General features: G+C 38.8%; 1 protein-coding gene across 1 annotated transcript in view; it reads left to right on the forward strand.

Moving 5' to 3' along the window:
* Nucleotides 1-1,579: 1,579 nt before the first annotated feature.
* CD96 (CD96 molecule) overlaps nucleotides 1,580-15,742 on the forward strand; it is a gene marked incomplete at both ends in the record, with an annotated part of 88,540 nt that continues 74,377 nt past the window's right edge. Inside the window, 2 exon segments of the mRNA XM_081235407.1 lie at nucleotides 1,580-1,640; nucleotides 4,191-4,553. Coding sequence (XP_081091533.1) covers nucleotides 1,580-1,640; nucleotides 4,191-4,553 — 424 coding nt within the window.

The raw sequence follows: 15,742 nt of genomic DNA on the forward strand, positions 1-15,742 counted from the left end.
ACCTCCAGGGACCTGAGACCTACTGGGGAGGTGGTAGTGGGGGATAGGAATAAAAGTTTGGGAGCCCTGGAGTAGGAAATCAGTAACTCCATTTTCTGACCTTTGCAGAAAACATCATTAGCTGAGTAGTAATGAGAATGACAATTGTCATGGCAAATATTTGTAGTGGTGGTGTAGAGGGTAGCCTGGACGTCCAGGAAGACAGTAGCCCTATTTCACCATATGCAAATGTCTTCTCCCAGGTAATTCTAATCCCCTGAATGGCAAGAGTGATGCTTTATATTTTAGCATCATCCATATTCCCCCCCAAGTCCTTGCATAGGACAGATCAGTACACACATGATGTCATGATACATGATGACATGATACATGATGATGACCTGGTTGGAATTATCTCTCCCTGACCTCAAAAGAGTAACCATCTCAGGAATACAACTCAGTCTTCTCATTTGTCTTTAGCCTTGCTGGTAGCAATGAGATTAGGGTCACAGAATATTTCATCAATTGTTCATAAGATGGTATATATTAATTCATTTTTATTCTTTGTTCATTAAACTTATGCTGTAGTTCCAGCCTAATGTTTCTTTTCTTAGTGTTGGCCGGTAAAGACGGCCTATTTTACCCCAAGGTAGAAAACCAATACAGTCGTATCTGACAGGGAACAGTCATCATGTCCTTCTGCGAATAACCAGGGATTTTTACCAAGGAGTCACTTCCCTGAAATCCAGTCCTCGGTAAATGGAAGTAAGTGGGTGGATGTAACAGGGCCTAGTAACCAGCTGAGGTGGGAGATTCTCTCTGCCTTTGGATTCTGATTGTTTCTGTCTTATTCTACATGATTTTTGCTGAGGCAAAGACATGATTTTCTGTCATCATCAAAACAGACCTCCCGCCAGCAGGGTGGGAGAATTCCCTACTTGACTACCAGCCTATCCCGGACACAGGGTGGAAAAGGAGCCCTCGCTTCCTCACCTCCAGAGAATGTGGGTTTCCCTGAAAGAAGGGAGATGTTAAAATTTCATCTCATCGCTGGAGCTACCCTCTGTTACTTCTCAGATTTTATTAAAATTAAATGTGTTAATTCTTTGTTCTTTGACCCTGAAGCAATTCTGGAAAGAAAACATATTTTAAAATTGAACAGAAAAACTGTTATGAAAGACACTGAGCTCACATTTGTTAAATGACTTTGTGCTCTTGAAAAGAAATGTATAAAAAGTAGATTATGAACTGCTCTGCATGATTTCCTTTGTTTGGATTTTAGAAGCAGCTTGACTGACACAGAGATCCTGAAGGAGAGAATCTTTGGATACTAAAAATGCTTTTAACGAAGGTGATACACAAGATTTCAGAGAACAATTTCCACATTGTTCTGTTGAAGGTTATACTTAGCTCTGAACCACATTACTTTCGTGTCTACGTTTCATTTCCTGGGGTCTTCCAAGTGATAAACAGACACAGGCGTGTGGTAGATGTGGCGTTTTTTCAGCACGAACAGGGTGGCTGGAGTTTGCTTAGTTAAAGGCATCTATTGACTTCTGTGATCATTATGGAAATGCTGGTGTGAGGCCTTCAGGAGACTATGGGGAAAAAATGGACATACTGTGTTGTCTATTCCATCATCCAGATACATTTTGCCAGGGGTAAGGCTTCTGGTTGTCCTTTCTTGTCAGATCGGCTGCTTTGGGGGGAATGGGGCCTCTGTGTATTTAAAATGCCTTGTGACTACTGCCGAAATTGATCACCAAAGGCAGACTGTTAAGGTTTTCAGTTATGTATTTAAGTGGCAGCTCTCAGAGAAATGTTAAGAGTCTAGAAAGGATTACAAATGAGCACTAAAAACAAGAAGGGAATGGGTGGTTTGTGCCAATGCTCTGAGACATTTTCAGCCATTTTCTTTCTAAGAGGGTCTCTTGGGGAAACTGGGAAATTGTGCTTCTTGCAAATGAAATGCTCTCCAAATGGTAGTCAGAATAACTCCGGAATACTAGAAAAATCACAAGCCATCAAGACTCAGAGCTCCTGGCTCAACTTTTTCTCTTTCTCAAATACTTTCTCTTTTGGATATAGCAAGAGTTTCTCCTCCAGATACTAAGATCTTTGGGAGTTAAACATACGTTGAATTTTTTTTTTTTTTTTTTTTTTTTTTTTTTTTTTTTTGCGGTACGCGGGCCTCTCACTGTTGTGGCCTCTCCCGTTGCGGAGCACAGGCTCCGGATGCGCAGGCTCAGCGGCCATGGCTCACAGGCCCAGCCGCTCCACGGCATGCGGGATCTTCCCGGACCGGGGCATGAACCCGTGTCCCCTGCATCGGCAGGCGGAGTCTCAACCACTGCCCGCCCCAGGGAAGCCCCATATGTTGAATTTTAATGAGGCATGTGTAGGTATGGACCTGGGAGACAAAGTAGGGTCCTTATGACAGCGGAGACTAGTGCCTAAAGGGCATATTTAAAAGTAGCAGGAGGAGAGATTTGTTCTGCATTCCGTAGCACGGGGGTATTAGAGTGAGCCTGAGTGTCTTAAGAATTAACTCTGCTTTTCAGATATAGTTATGAAGATTTTAAAGGAGAATTTCTAAATCAAGGGAGACTTTGGAATATAATGCTGTAGATAGGATCAGAGATATATTACCAGGCAAAGGTGAGCTCACAGGGAGCTACATTAAACTGTACTAACCTCTGCCTACCCAAACTTTTGCATTCATAAAAGTGTAGTAACTCCCATTTGTCCAGTACCTTTGGAGCCTGGTTTTTTCTCAGTTGCTTGTCATCTTTCTATCTTTTTCCTTTGTGAGCTTCAGTGGTACTTGTCACAATAATATATCATTCCTGTAACAGTATTCCATGTTAATTCTAAAACTGAGACCTACACTACTGAAGGCATGTCAAAGGCTCAGTGCTTAACATATTGTAAGTGTCCTGTACCATTTGGTCAGAGAGCTGATGGGAGGGAATCTTCTTTTATGTCTTTCAGTGTTGATTATAGATGATGCTGACCAGTGGGTTATCTTTAGTGGAAACCTCTACCGCTGTTTTTTCCCCATCCTTTCCTCAGGCACCCTAACTACCTGGAAATGATGGCCCTTTTGATCCTCTGATATTGAATGTCAAATTTCTTACTCTTCTCAACCAATTTGGAAGGCAGTTTGGAGGTCATGAAGATTATAGAAGGAGCACAGACTCTAGACAACCAAATTAATGTTCTTTTACTGAGGTGTGACTTTAAGCAAATCACTTAATCTGAGTGCCTCAGTTTCCTCTTTGATAAACAGTGTTAACAAACATCACCCTTTGGACTTCCCTGGTGGCACAGTGGTTAAGAATCCGCCTGCCAACGCAGGGGACACAGGTTCGATCCCTTTTCTGGGAAGATCCCACATATTGCAGAGCAGCTAAGCCATGCGCCACAACTACTGAACCTGCGCTCTAGAGCCTGTGAGCCACAACTACTGAGCCCGTGTGCCACAACTGCTGAAGCCCACGTGCCTATAGAGCCCATACTCCACAACAAGAGAAGCCACCACAATGAGAATCCCGCACACCTCAACGAAGAGTAGCCCATGCTCATGGCAACTAGAGAAAGCCCGCATGCAGCAACAAAGACCCAACACAGCCAAAAATCAATCAATCAATTAATTAATTTAAAAAACAAACAAAAAAATCACCCTTTGGTGTGTGCAGAGGATTAAACAAGATGACCTATGTAAAATCCTCTTGTAAACATGTATTTTTAAAAACATACGCATATTAGTTATTTTTCAGTTTCAGAAAATAATATTTGTGTGTTATTATATGTTATGTGCTTTTGATTCATAAACATAAAAAAGCCAATTATATTCATTGTAAGAGTAGTTATCATAATAAACTTGCTAGTGGGCTCCAATCTTTAAATAGGCTTAATTTTATTCACAGGTAGTCAGAGAACTTACATTATTTTTTGGACAGACCAATAGACAAAGCGATAGACATTCAAAAGTCAATAATTTCCTCTATTGTGTTTAAGCAAATGCCTCCTTATTTGTATTGAGTCTTATGTTTCTTTATCTAGATCAGGAACAAGCTCTCTCCAACCCCTAAGTCAGCCAGGGAGGAAAGTTCCAGCTGCTCCCTCACTTCACCAGAGTAACCAAGGTTTCTCATTGAGTCACTCTGTGTGAATCATACAAACTGATGGCTCATGTCCTTCCGTTTCAGGAGTATTGGAAGAAACATTCAATGCAGAAGAAGACATTTATGCATTACCTGGTTCTGATGTCAACCTGACCTGCCAAACACAGAAGAAAGGCTTCTTGGTGCAGATGCAGTGGTCCAAGGTCACTGATAAGTTGGACCTGATTCCCCTTTATCATCCCCAACATGGCTTTTACTGTGCCAGTGGGAGCCCCTGTGAGTCGCTGGTGGCTTTCAGAGAAGCTCCCAGGAATGTGTCAAAGTGGACTCTGCAATTAAGGAACATGTCCTCCTTGCTCACTGGGAAGTGGAAGTATGAGTGTAGCTTCACTCTGTACCCAGAGGGCATTCAGACGAAAATCTACAACCTACAGATTCAGACAAATGGTAAGCATGACTGGGAGGGGGAAGAAGCACATACACTCATTCACCTCTCATTTGTTCAACAAGTATGTGTTCTGAGCCAGCCATGTGCCAGAATACATGTAAAATTGCACCAGTGATAAGTGGTAAAGACTACAGCGGTTTTGTGAGAGCATATAATAGAAGTCAGGAAAATTGACTCTGAGAAAGCAACACCTGAGCTGAGGTCTGAAGATTAGTAGATATTAAGACCATTTGGGAGGTGGAAGGTTTGTGAGTGATCCAGAGACAGGGAACAGCTGATAAGAAGGGCTGTGTCGTGTTTGAGGACATAGGAAAATGCCAGTGGGACTTTGGTACAGAATTAAGGGATGAGGTGGGAGATACGGTAAGGACCAGATCATGCTGAACTTTGTCAGCCATCTTTGAGGCTTGGATTTTTATCTGAGTGCCTTGGGAAGACATCAAAGTATTTTCAACCAAAGGATGGCATGACATTTAGAGCCTGATTGAATTTGTGTTATAAAAAGCTGGTGCTGGCTTCAGTATGAGACTGAAGTGAAGGGGGATGAGAAGGAGAAGGTGGAGACAAGTTAAGGGACCAGTAGCCCAGAGGAGACAGAGTGATAGTTTGGGTAGATGTAGAAAGAAGATGACGAATTTGAGCTTTGAGCGTTAAACAGGTAGGACTTGGTAATAGAGCGGATCTAGAACAATGGCAGTATGAGTGAGGGAGAGAGTTTTTTCATACATGTGTCTGGCAAGCACACCTGAATGGTGGTGTCATTCACTGAGATGGGAGGCAAAGGAATCAGAGCAGTTTGGGTGGGGGGCACTTATCAAAGTGGCTTTGGATATATTTAGTATAAGGCAGGGAAAGGTACCAAGGAGGCTGCTGAACGTGTAGCATTCACTCATTCTTGCTTTAGAAGGCTGTGTTTGGAGGCAGGGATCCTAGGTTAAAGTTCTAGTACCTTTCTGGCTAGAAAAGAATTTCACCTGGCATGTACATTCTCTGAGCCCATCTGGAAAATGATGACAGTCATGCCTACCCTAAATTAGTTGGTCCTAAAATAAATGATCTCCGTTTATACTAATGGAAAAGATGAAAGCGAAAGCCAAATGGAAAGTGCACTGGAAATGGAATGTTTTTAACTCAGGGGCAAAGTGACCTGGTGGTATATGAAAAAAGCACAGCAAAAACTAACTCATGAACGCTATGCTAAAGAAGGCATAGAGCTGCCCAGGACAAACAACAGGTATGGATTTATTACTTCCTCTCCACTTCTCAAGAGATAAGACCACGCATGGTGTTGGGCAGCCCAGCTATAGAGCAGGACGTCTTCTACCTCTACCTTAACAATGCCCCATTCCCATTGCTGTTTTCCAGGAAAAAATACTTCATTTGGGGATAGGTTGGGATGGTGGGGTTGAGTGAAGAGAACTGAGAAGACCTGTATAGAACAGTGTTTACCTACATATATTTTGGCGTCAGGTGGCCTGGATTTGAATGTTGGCTCTGTCATTCACTATATATTTCATCCTCACCGGGTTATTCTAAGTCCCTAAGTTTTTGTTTCCTGATATAACAAATATGGATAATTATAGGAACTCCTTCACAGGTACCATTATTTTGATGATTAGATGAGATAATCTGTGTAAAGCACTTAGCACAGTTCCTGCCCAAGAGTAAGAGTCTGGAAAATGGTACTTTTCATTATGAATAGTAAAAATAATAATGAGTGGACTCTCTATCTCAGGTCTCATTAAAAATGAATCTTCCTCCCTCTCTTTTTGTGTCTGCCTGATATGGAGCCCAACAAAACATGTGCCACACGTTAGCAAAGTACACACTGACCTTGGCTTTAGACAAAGATTTTGGGTCTTCTTCCTAAAACTGTAAACTATGCGACTGCATGTGTGAGGACCTAGTGTTTATTCCATGGAGAATTGACAACGTGGATTAATGTGCCGTATAGGAAATAGGAGGTGGGAATGGCTCAACATAAAGACAGCAGTGGAGAAGAGGTACAGTGTCATTCAGAAAGGAGAGGGGTGTTGCCTTTGAGGGAAAGTGTATTTCTTAAAGGGCCAAGCTTGTAGCTACTAAAAACTGCAAATCACTGGGAAGGCAGAAGCCAAGTATACATGCTTTGTGGTTGTCAATTTCCCAGTCTTCTGACTGTAACTTTGCTCTTGATCTGCCGGACCAGAAGGAAAAAACAATGGCCTCGATGTTAGAGAAATGGTTCTGGTACTGTGTATTTGGGTACAAAGGGAGCAAAAGAGAAAAGAGAAAAAGAGAAAGGGAAATTTCACCACAGAGTGATCGAAAATGTAAGCCTGGTATAAAGCTAAGGGGCAGATACTTAGATGGGGAGTTGTCACTCAAAAGCCCTGTCAAATTCCCCCTCATGACATCTTTTTCCCCCTTATTCTTTTGATCTTCACTCCTTCTCCTCTCTCTCTTGCCATTTCCCTCTCACAACCCTGGGAGATCTTCAGGTTTACAGGCTGGTTGGGTAAGCAAAGCACACATGAGTGCAAATATGTGCAATACACGAACAAATGCAAATTGAAGTGGTGTATGAGAATCTAAATATGAAAATGCTGAGGGACCAGTGGTGGTTGGGACCTCTTTCTGTTTCCTTTCTGTTGTCTGCAGAGTCATTCTCCTCCCTGCCTGCTCACAAAACAGTGTGTCTAAATCCTGTCCCCATGTTCCTGGAGTGCCTAGCTGAGAAGGGACTCTTGTCTTCACTATACCTTGTTCCTTTGTGTGAGCTAGTGCTCTGAGGCTGTGGATGAGGGTAGAAATGTAACACACTGTTTGGCATTTGCTTCTTTTTTCATTTTCACTTGACAGGGTTTCCTTTTAGGTTAGTTTTAGCGTTATTCCAAGAAACGCAGTTCTCTGAGTCAAGCCTTGGGTTATTGTCATCCAGGTTTCCATCATTTGACGCTACTGGATCCCACAGTTCTTCAGACTGTAAGACTTTAATGTGTCTGAAATGTGTAGTTGTTAGGATTAGTTATAAAAAGTACAATGTGGCTTTGATTTCCCAGATTACAACAAAAGCCTTGGGGGCGGTTAATGTCGTTGTTAGAAGCAGTAGTAGGAAAAGAAGGAGGAAAGGTAGTAGAAGGAGGAGGAGGTGTGGTAATAGAAGTAGTATAGACTATAATAACAGAGTAATAGGGCTTCCCTGGTGGTGCAGTGGTTGGGAGTCTGCCTGTCGATGCAGGGGACACGGGTTCGTGCCCCGGTCCGGGAAGATACCCCATGCCGCGGAGCGGCTGGGCCCGTGAGCCGTGGCGGCTGAGCCTGCGCATCCGGAGCCTGTGCTCCGTAACGGGAGAGGCCACAACAGTGAGAAGCCCACGTACCGCAAAAAAAAAAAAAAACAAACCAAACAGAGTAATGGTACTGGTAATAGAATGGAATAATCTGGATAATATAATCTTGATAATCTCAGTCTAACCACATGCTACTTCCCTGTCTAAAGGCATAGTGTGTTCTTTGACCTTTTTTCCCAGTTTTATTGAGATATAATAGACATATAACATGGTATTCATTTTAGGTATACAACATGATGATTTGATATATGTATATATTGTAAAATGATCACCACAGTAAGTTCCATTAACATCCATCACTTCACACAGTTAAAATTTTTTTCTTATGATGAGAACCCTTAGTATGTGCTCTCTTAGCAACTTTTAAACACATTTTTAACTTTAGTTACCATGCTGTACATTACATCCCCAGAATTTATTTATTTTATAACTGGAAGCTTGTACCTTTTGGCCACTTTTCACTCATTTTGCCTACTCCCCACCACCTGCCTCTGACCAGTCTGTTCCCTTTTAATCTGAAGGCTGTCTTACGTTTCTTATTTTTCTTTTCCAATGCATTTGTTGGGCAAATTTAATTATTTGTCCTGTAGAATTACCCACAGCCTGGGTTTTGCTTTTCCCATCTCATGGTATCTCCATGTTCCTCTTTCACCTTTTAGTTAGGTATACAGATTTGATCACATTTATTTTTATTTTCTGGCAAGAGCATTTCATAGCTGATATTGTGTAGTTACATCAGAGCTACATAATGTCTGATTGTGTGATGTTAACAGCCACTGATAGGTATTGCCTAGATCCATTCATTCATTATGGGCTGCCAAAGAGTGATGTTCTAATTCTATCATTCCTTCATTTATCAGCTGAAGTGTTCTTATAAAGAGAAATTCCTCCAAAGAACCAATTATTCACTACATGTACAATTTGTATAAGAAAAGCAGAATAGACACTTGGTTCTTTAACTTTTTTTACCAGATTTAAAAATGAGTTGGTTCACTAGCATTCTTAGGTCACAAATAAGTATTTGTGTTAAGTATCAAGAATTTATATGAATTTAAACATATTAATGAGTTTTAATTCATTATAGTTATTATCCTTATTAGGCTGAAAATGTCCCACATATAAAATCTATTAACCATTTATAGTATAAATTGCAAATATTTTCTCAGTTTGTCCTCTGTCCATACTTTCTTACACTACTGTTTCCAATGCAGCATAATTCTTACTTTTATGACATAAAATCTATCACTTTTTTTCCTTATTGGTTCTAATTTTGAGTCATAGTTAAGAAAAGTTTTCCCCATTCCGAGATTATACCGAAATTCACTCATGTTATTTCTCACACTTGCATGTTTTTTTAAAATTAGCATTTAAATTTGTGATGTTAGGTTTGTAGTGTTAAAAATTGTAACTAAATATATATTTTTTATGATGTCTGATACTTTTTTTTCTGTATTTCCTACTTTTTTTCCTTCCTGTGGTTCAGTTTAGAAATTTTCTATTGACCTATTTTCCAATTCACGAATCTTATTTTTCTTGGTATCCAGTAAGTTTTCAATCTCATCAAATTCATTCTTAATTTCTGATGTTACATTTTTTAAGTTATTGGTTTTTTTAGATTTTTAATTCTCTGATGAAATTGTTCATCTTTTCATGTAGTTCCTTCATCTTTTTCTCTATCCTTGAATATGTTAAGAAGAGTTAATGTCCTTGTTGGTTAACTCCAATGTTTCTATTTTTTCTATATATGCAGTTTATTATACGTATTACATATATAAAGAATATATATTGTGTTATTATTGTCAATAATAACAAAAGGAAGGGATGTGCTGGAGTAAGTTGTGAAAAAAAACAAAGAAAAAGTAGACAAAAACAGACACATGGGGCTCCCCTGGTGGCGCAGTGGTTGAGAGTCCGCCTGCTGATGCAGGGGACACGGGTTCGTGCCCCGGTCCGGGAAGATCCCACATGCCGCAGAGCGGCTGGGCCCGTGAGCCATGGCCGCTGAGCCTGTGCGTCCGGAGCCTGTGCTCCGCAACGGGAGAGGCCACAACAGTGAGAGGCCCGTGTACCACACACAAAAAAGAAAAAAAACAAAAAAACAGACACATGAATGATCTCCTATAACGTACCCAACAGAACAGTGCCACAATTAATGGTTTAAAGAATTTCATGTTCTTAAAGAAATTGAGATGAAAAAAGAAAAAAATGTATGTATTTTATATTGACCCATATATTTACCATTTCCTATATGCTCTTCTTTCCATCCCATGGAATGAAGTTACTATTTGGTGTCATTTCCTTTCAGCCTGAAGGACTTACTTTAGAATTTCATATAAGACGAATCTACTTGCCATGAATTCTGGTTTTTCTTTTTTTCATTTTTATTTTTGAATGATATTTTCAATGACTGTAGAATTCTTAGTGGACTGTTTTTTCTTTCAGTATTTTGAATATGTCTTCTGATCTCCATTGTTTCTAGTGAGATGAGAGCCATTAATTCTACTATTGGTCCCTGCATGTGATAAGTTTGGGGCTTTTTCCTTACTGATTTCAATCACTGCTTTCCTAATTTTCTCTTTGTTTTGGCTTTCAGCAGTTTGATTATGACATGCCTACTTGGGTGTTTCTTTGTATTTATCTTATTAAGGTTTTAAAGTTCTTGAATGTGTACATTTGGGGAAATTTTAAAAAAATCAAATATGAAGTTTTTGGTCTTTGTTTCTTCAAATATTTGTTCTGTCCCCCTCTGTTTCATCTCTCCTTCTATGACTCTAATTACGTATATGTTAGGACACTTGATATTGTCCTATATGTCTCTGAAACTCTTCGTTTTCCTTCAATCCTTTCTCTCTGCTATTCAGATTAGATAATTTATATTAATCATCATTCAGATATACTGATTTTTTTCTTCTGCCATCTCAAATTGGCTGTTGAGAATTCCCAGTGAATTTTTTATTTTTATTATTGACTTTTCAACTCTAGAATAACCATCTGGTTCATTTTATCCTCACTAAAATTCCCTATGTATTGAGTCATTGCCATCATATTTTGCTTAATCCTTTGAACATACTTTTAATAGCTGCTTTGAAGTCTGTTAAATCCAATGTAGGATATGCCCAGAGTCAGTTTCAATGAACTGCTTTTTTCTTGAGTATGGATCACACTTTCCTGTTTCCTTCATATGTCCTCATTTTTTATTGAAAGCTAAACATAAACAAACAAACAAACAAAAACCATAATGCAACAACTCTAGATTCTGTGGGTTTTTCAAAATTTTAGTAACTTACCCATATTTAAATTGCAAAATCTGTCTCCTCTGCAGTGTGTGGCCATTGAAATGCTTAGCTTTTACTATAATTCTTATGTCTTTAGTTTGACTTCCAAGGAGTTACCCCTACATTGGCAAAGCCCCTTTGTTGGTCCACAAATGAATTTGGCAAAAATTGTGCTCAAATACCTCAAGCCCAATAGGCTTCCACCCTCTACACATAGATGTCTGTGGAGGCGAGGTTAGGGAGTGCATTCAAAGTTGCGACAGTAGTACCTCCCTTGGCTTTCACTTTTCACTGGGCTCTCTCAGGTCCCCCCCACTCATGTGTATATTTTCCCAGTCAGCCTGAGATATGTAGAGAATTTATGTCAGCTATTATATGACTCTCTGATTTCTAGAATCTCCATGTTAACTGTCTATCTGGTCTGCCCCTCATCCCAAATGAGACTGCAAACCCACGCTAACCAAGCGTCAGTTTTTCTCTGTTTCCTACCAAGTTTGTCCCTGTTAGCTGACAAAGTGAAGGATTTTCATGCTCAGACCTAATTTAAGTCTTCCCCTTTTGGAAGAAAAGCTGCTGGGTTTCGTAGCCAGCTCTAAGACGGTGAAACTACCTTTCTCACCGACCTAGTCGGGAAAGGGGATAGAAGAATCCCTAAGCAAGAAGGCTAAAGACTCCTACTGTTCTTTTTGAAACTCTAGTGGTTTTTCAGGAAGAATTGCTTCCCAATTAAATGTTTGTCTTTGGTCAGTTTCCAGGGCCCTGAAAATTGTGATTTTTTTTAACACATTTGCTCAGTTTTATATATATCTTTTTTTCACTGACGTCTTCATGCCCGCAAAACCAGGAGTCAGCCCCTCAATCCCCACCTCATCCCCGTTTTTGATACTTATGCTGTATCTTTATTTAAAAATGCATATTCATTACTACTCTCTTATAACAATTATTTATTCTTAGTGCTAAAGGTAAATATATATTCAACACTTACCCCTAGCCTTTATGTGAATGTCTCTCCAGTTTGAAGTATATTCTATTGGAGAATCCTCAGGAAATGTTCATGGGGCAATATTCCCTGAGTTCTTGCATGACTCTAACATGTTTTTTATAGTCTTCATATTAAAAACTGAATGTAATATCCTTAACTCATATTTTCTTTCCTTGAGTATATTCGATATGTACTATATTATTTTCTGACATAAAGAATTGCTGTCCAAAAGTTAATAACAATTTGATTTTCTTTCCCCAGAACTGACTTTGTTTAATACTTTTATAAGAAAATGCTTTATGTCCACTCTGAGACTATTTTCCTACTTTAGCAGTATAATCTTTTAATATGTATTTTCTAGTCATTTTATTTTAAGAAACTGTACTTGAATTATAATTTTCAGTATTTTTTCTGTTGTTTATTTCCTTGAGTATCTTCTATTAAACATACTTTTTATCTTCTTTGCCTGTCTCTTTCTTTGAATCCCTTTTACCTCTTTTTTCTTTTAAAATTTATTATTTATTAACTTATTTCATTTTAAAATTTCCCTCATTCTATTTTTTAAATTTCTTTTAATGCATTAGCTTTTGTGTTAATATGTTCTCGGTTTTGTTCTAGTTTACTCTTAATTTCTGAAATGATTTTCAAGACTTATTATTTCCAACCCTTTCCTGAATTCTCTCACTTATCTTTTATAAACTTTCTTCTCTCCAATTGACTCATTTACGTCTTTCTAAAATTTTTCATAGCTTATATCATTTTCTTTATTTCTTTTAGCTCAGTTTGAATAAGTAGGCTATAGTTTTTATTTATTTTGAAGTCATGTCTTTCTAATATGCTGTTATTGTTGTAGGAATGTTACTTTGTTCTCTCTTTTTTTTTCTTATGGTATCTTTACATGTGATTCTACCCCATTTCTTTTCTATTGCTCGATCTAAGTTTGTTTAAGTTAAATGGATTTTGATTTTTATCATGGAAGAGTGGGCCAGGCTATCTTTTCGTAAATTATATGCCACTGTACTTTGTGAGATGTACTTCCTTTCCTCCTATCCCTCACTTTATCTAAATTGCCTCTTTGCTTTCTCCTGTTGGGCCTGTCCTGTTTAATTTGGATTCTACTCCCAGGGGTTTCTTCTCAGTATGGGATATGTCTGAAAAGTCCCCTCTGCTCTAACATTGACAAGCCTTTTCTTCTTTCCCTAGAAGGCTCTGGTAATTTGGTGCCTACATACTTCTTTCTGCATTTCTGCTGCTATTCTCAGATTAGTCTGCCTTTTTCCCCAGTGATTGCCTGTTGGTTTTTTTCTGGGGCAGGGGGAGAGTTCTCTAGTTCTAAGGGCCATCAGGAGCCCAGTTGATTTTCCTGTTTCTTTTTGCACAGTTGCTGATATCACAGTGGTCTAGTGGTTTGTCTCCACCTATTAATGGTGATATATTGTTATTTAGTGTTCCCGTAGAAGATATTGCTGTAGATATTGTGTTTAGTTTTGCTACTGTAGTTAGTCTGTTTTTATTAGGAATTTCAGGAATATTCAAAGAGTTATGCCACTTGTATTTCCAACTTCCCAGAATCTGGACAAACTTTACAAAAATTTAATACTTTTGAATTTGGGTAATGCACATTAAAATAGAGTTAATGTACCAAGTGGATTTCATAAACTACACAAATATGTGCCTAGGTCAGTCTCTGTTTAAAATAAACTGATAGGGACTTCCCTCGTGGTTCATTGGTTAAGGATCCACCTGCCAATGGAGGGGACATGGGTTCGAGCCCTGGTCCTGGAAGATCCCACATGCCGCAGAGCAGCTAAGCCCGTGCACCACAACTACTGAGCCTGCGCTCTAGAGCCCATAAGCCACAACTACTAAGCCCGCATGCCACAGCTGTGCACCTCAACGAAGGGTAGCCCCCGCTCGCCACAACTAGAGAAAAGCCCGCATGCAGCAATGAAGACCCAAAGCAGCCAAACAAATAAATAAAATAAAATAAAATTTCTCTCATTAAAAAAAATTTAAAAATAAAATAAACTATATAAGTCGAACAATTACAATAATCTCAAAAATAAAATTAATAATATTAATGGTGGTATGCAAACATGGCGAAAAAAGTTTCGTGGTGATATACAAGTAACTCCATTTGGAAGTACTGTTATAGTTAAATGCCTTTAACCATAAAAGACAAGGGTTTTGTTGTTTTGTTTTGTCTTTTAAATTATGGGGTTGGAGTAATATTTTGAAGCAGCAATAGAAAGCAAAGAAGGCACTGATCCCATCTCCTGATCTTGAGGAAATAAGGGTATAAGAAAACAAACAACCACTGTCTGAGACTGATGCAGGGAAGATGGGCCCCAATGGGGAGGCCTGGCTTCAATTAAGGAAGCGGGGGAGGAGAGAGTTATCAGTGAAGAGGACAACTGATACTGATGAGAGCTTGAAACACAACGAAGTTCTAAAGGCTAGGTATAACTTTCAAAATATCCAATTTAAAAAAAAATGTGCTGTTGATAATAATGAGGATGTTCATACCCCATGATCCATTAGTTATACTTCAGAGAATTTATCTTAAGTAGCTGAATGATCAAAAGAAACTGCTAGTTTAAGGACGATCCTTACTATAAAGATCATAATAGTTTAAATAAGGTAAAAACTCAAACTGAAAAAGCATATGCTTCAATAATTGAAAATTACTAAACAAATGATGATGTGTATATATGACATAAAGCATCTAAAAATTTCAACCACAGATAACTTAAGAATCATGCAAAACATTTTAAGTAAAAATATAGGTGACACTTTTTGGTTAATAAAATTGCAAAGTATAAAAAAAATACATGCATACAAATAAGATTTGTATAGATATAGAAAAAAAGAAATAAGATTTTCAGGATATTAGGATGATAGAATTGTTTTCATTTATACATTTTTTAAATTTTTTAAAATTTATTTTTGGCTGCATTGGGTCTTCATTGCAGTGGCGTGGGCTTTCTCTAGTTGGGGCGAGTGGGGGCTAGTCTTTGCTGTGGTGCGCAGGCTTCTCATTACGGTGGCTTCCCTTGTTGCTGAGCATGGGCTCTAGAGTGCAGGCTCAGTAGTTGTGGCTCACAGGCTCTAGAGCTCAGGCTGAGTAGTTGTGGCGCACGGGCTTAGTTGCTCTGCAGCATGTGGGATCTTCCCGGCTCAGGGCTGGAACCCGTGTTCCCTGCATTAGCAGGCGGATTCTTAACCACTGCACCACTAGGGAAGTCCTATAAGTTATTTTTGACATTATTATAGTTTACTTACATATGTGTGTGTATATATATATATATATATATATATATATATATATGTATATATGTATATCACCTTCCTGAAAAGAGAGACTACAAAACTATTCATCTAATACCACTTTAAAAATGAAAATAATTTATTATTGGTGCTTCCTCGGAGTTCCTTATGTGTTTTTCTGTGTCATTTCTTCTTCGGAGAAATATTTATAAGCTCTAAAATGACAGTTAGGTATGAAAACAGTCAAACAATCAACATATGTCAGGAGTTTGGTAGGAGGAAGGTATGAACAGGCAGAGCACAGAGGATTTTTAGGTCAGTGAAACTATTCT

The sequence above is a fragment of the Mesoplodon bidens genome (assembly GCF_964165515.1).
Source record: "Mesoplodon bidens genome assembly, chromosome: 5".
In the NCBI taxonomy this organism is placed as follows: Eukaryota; Metazoa; Chordata; class Mammalia; order Artiodactyla; family Ziphiidae; genus Mesoplodon; species Mesoplodon bidens.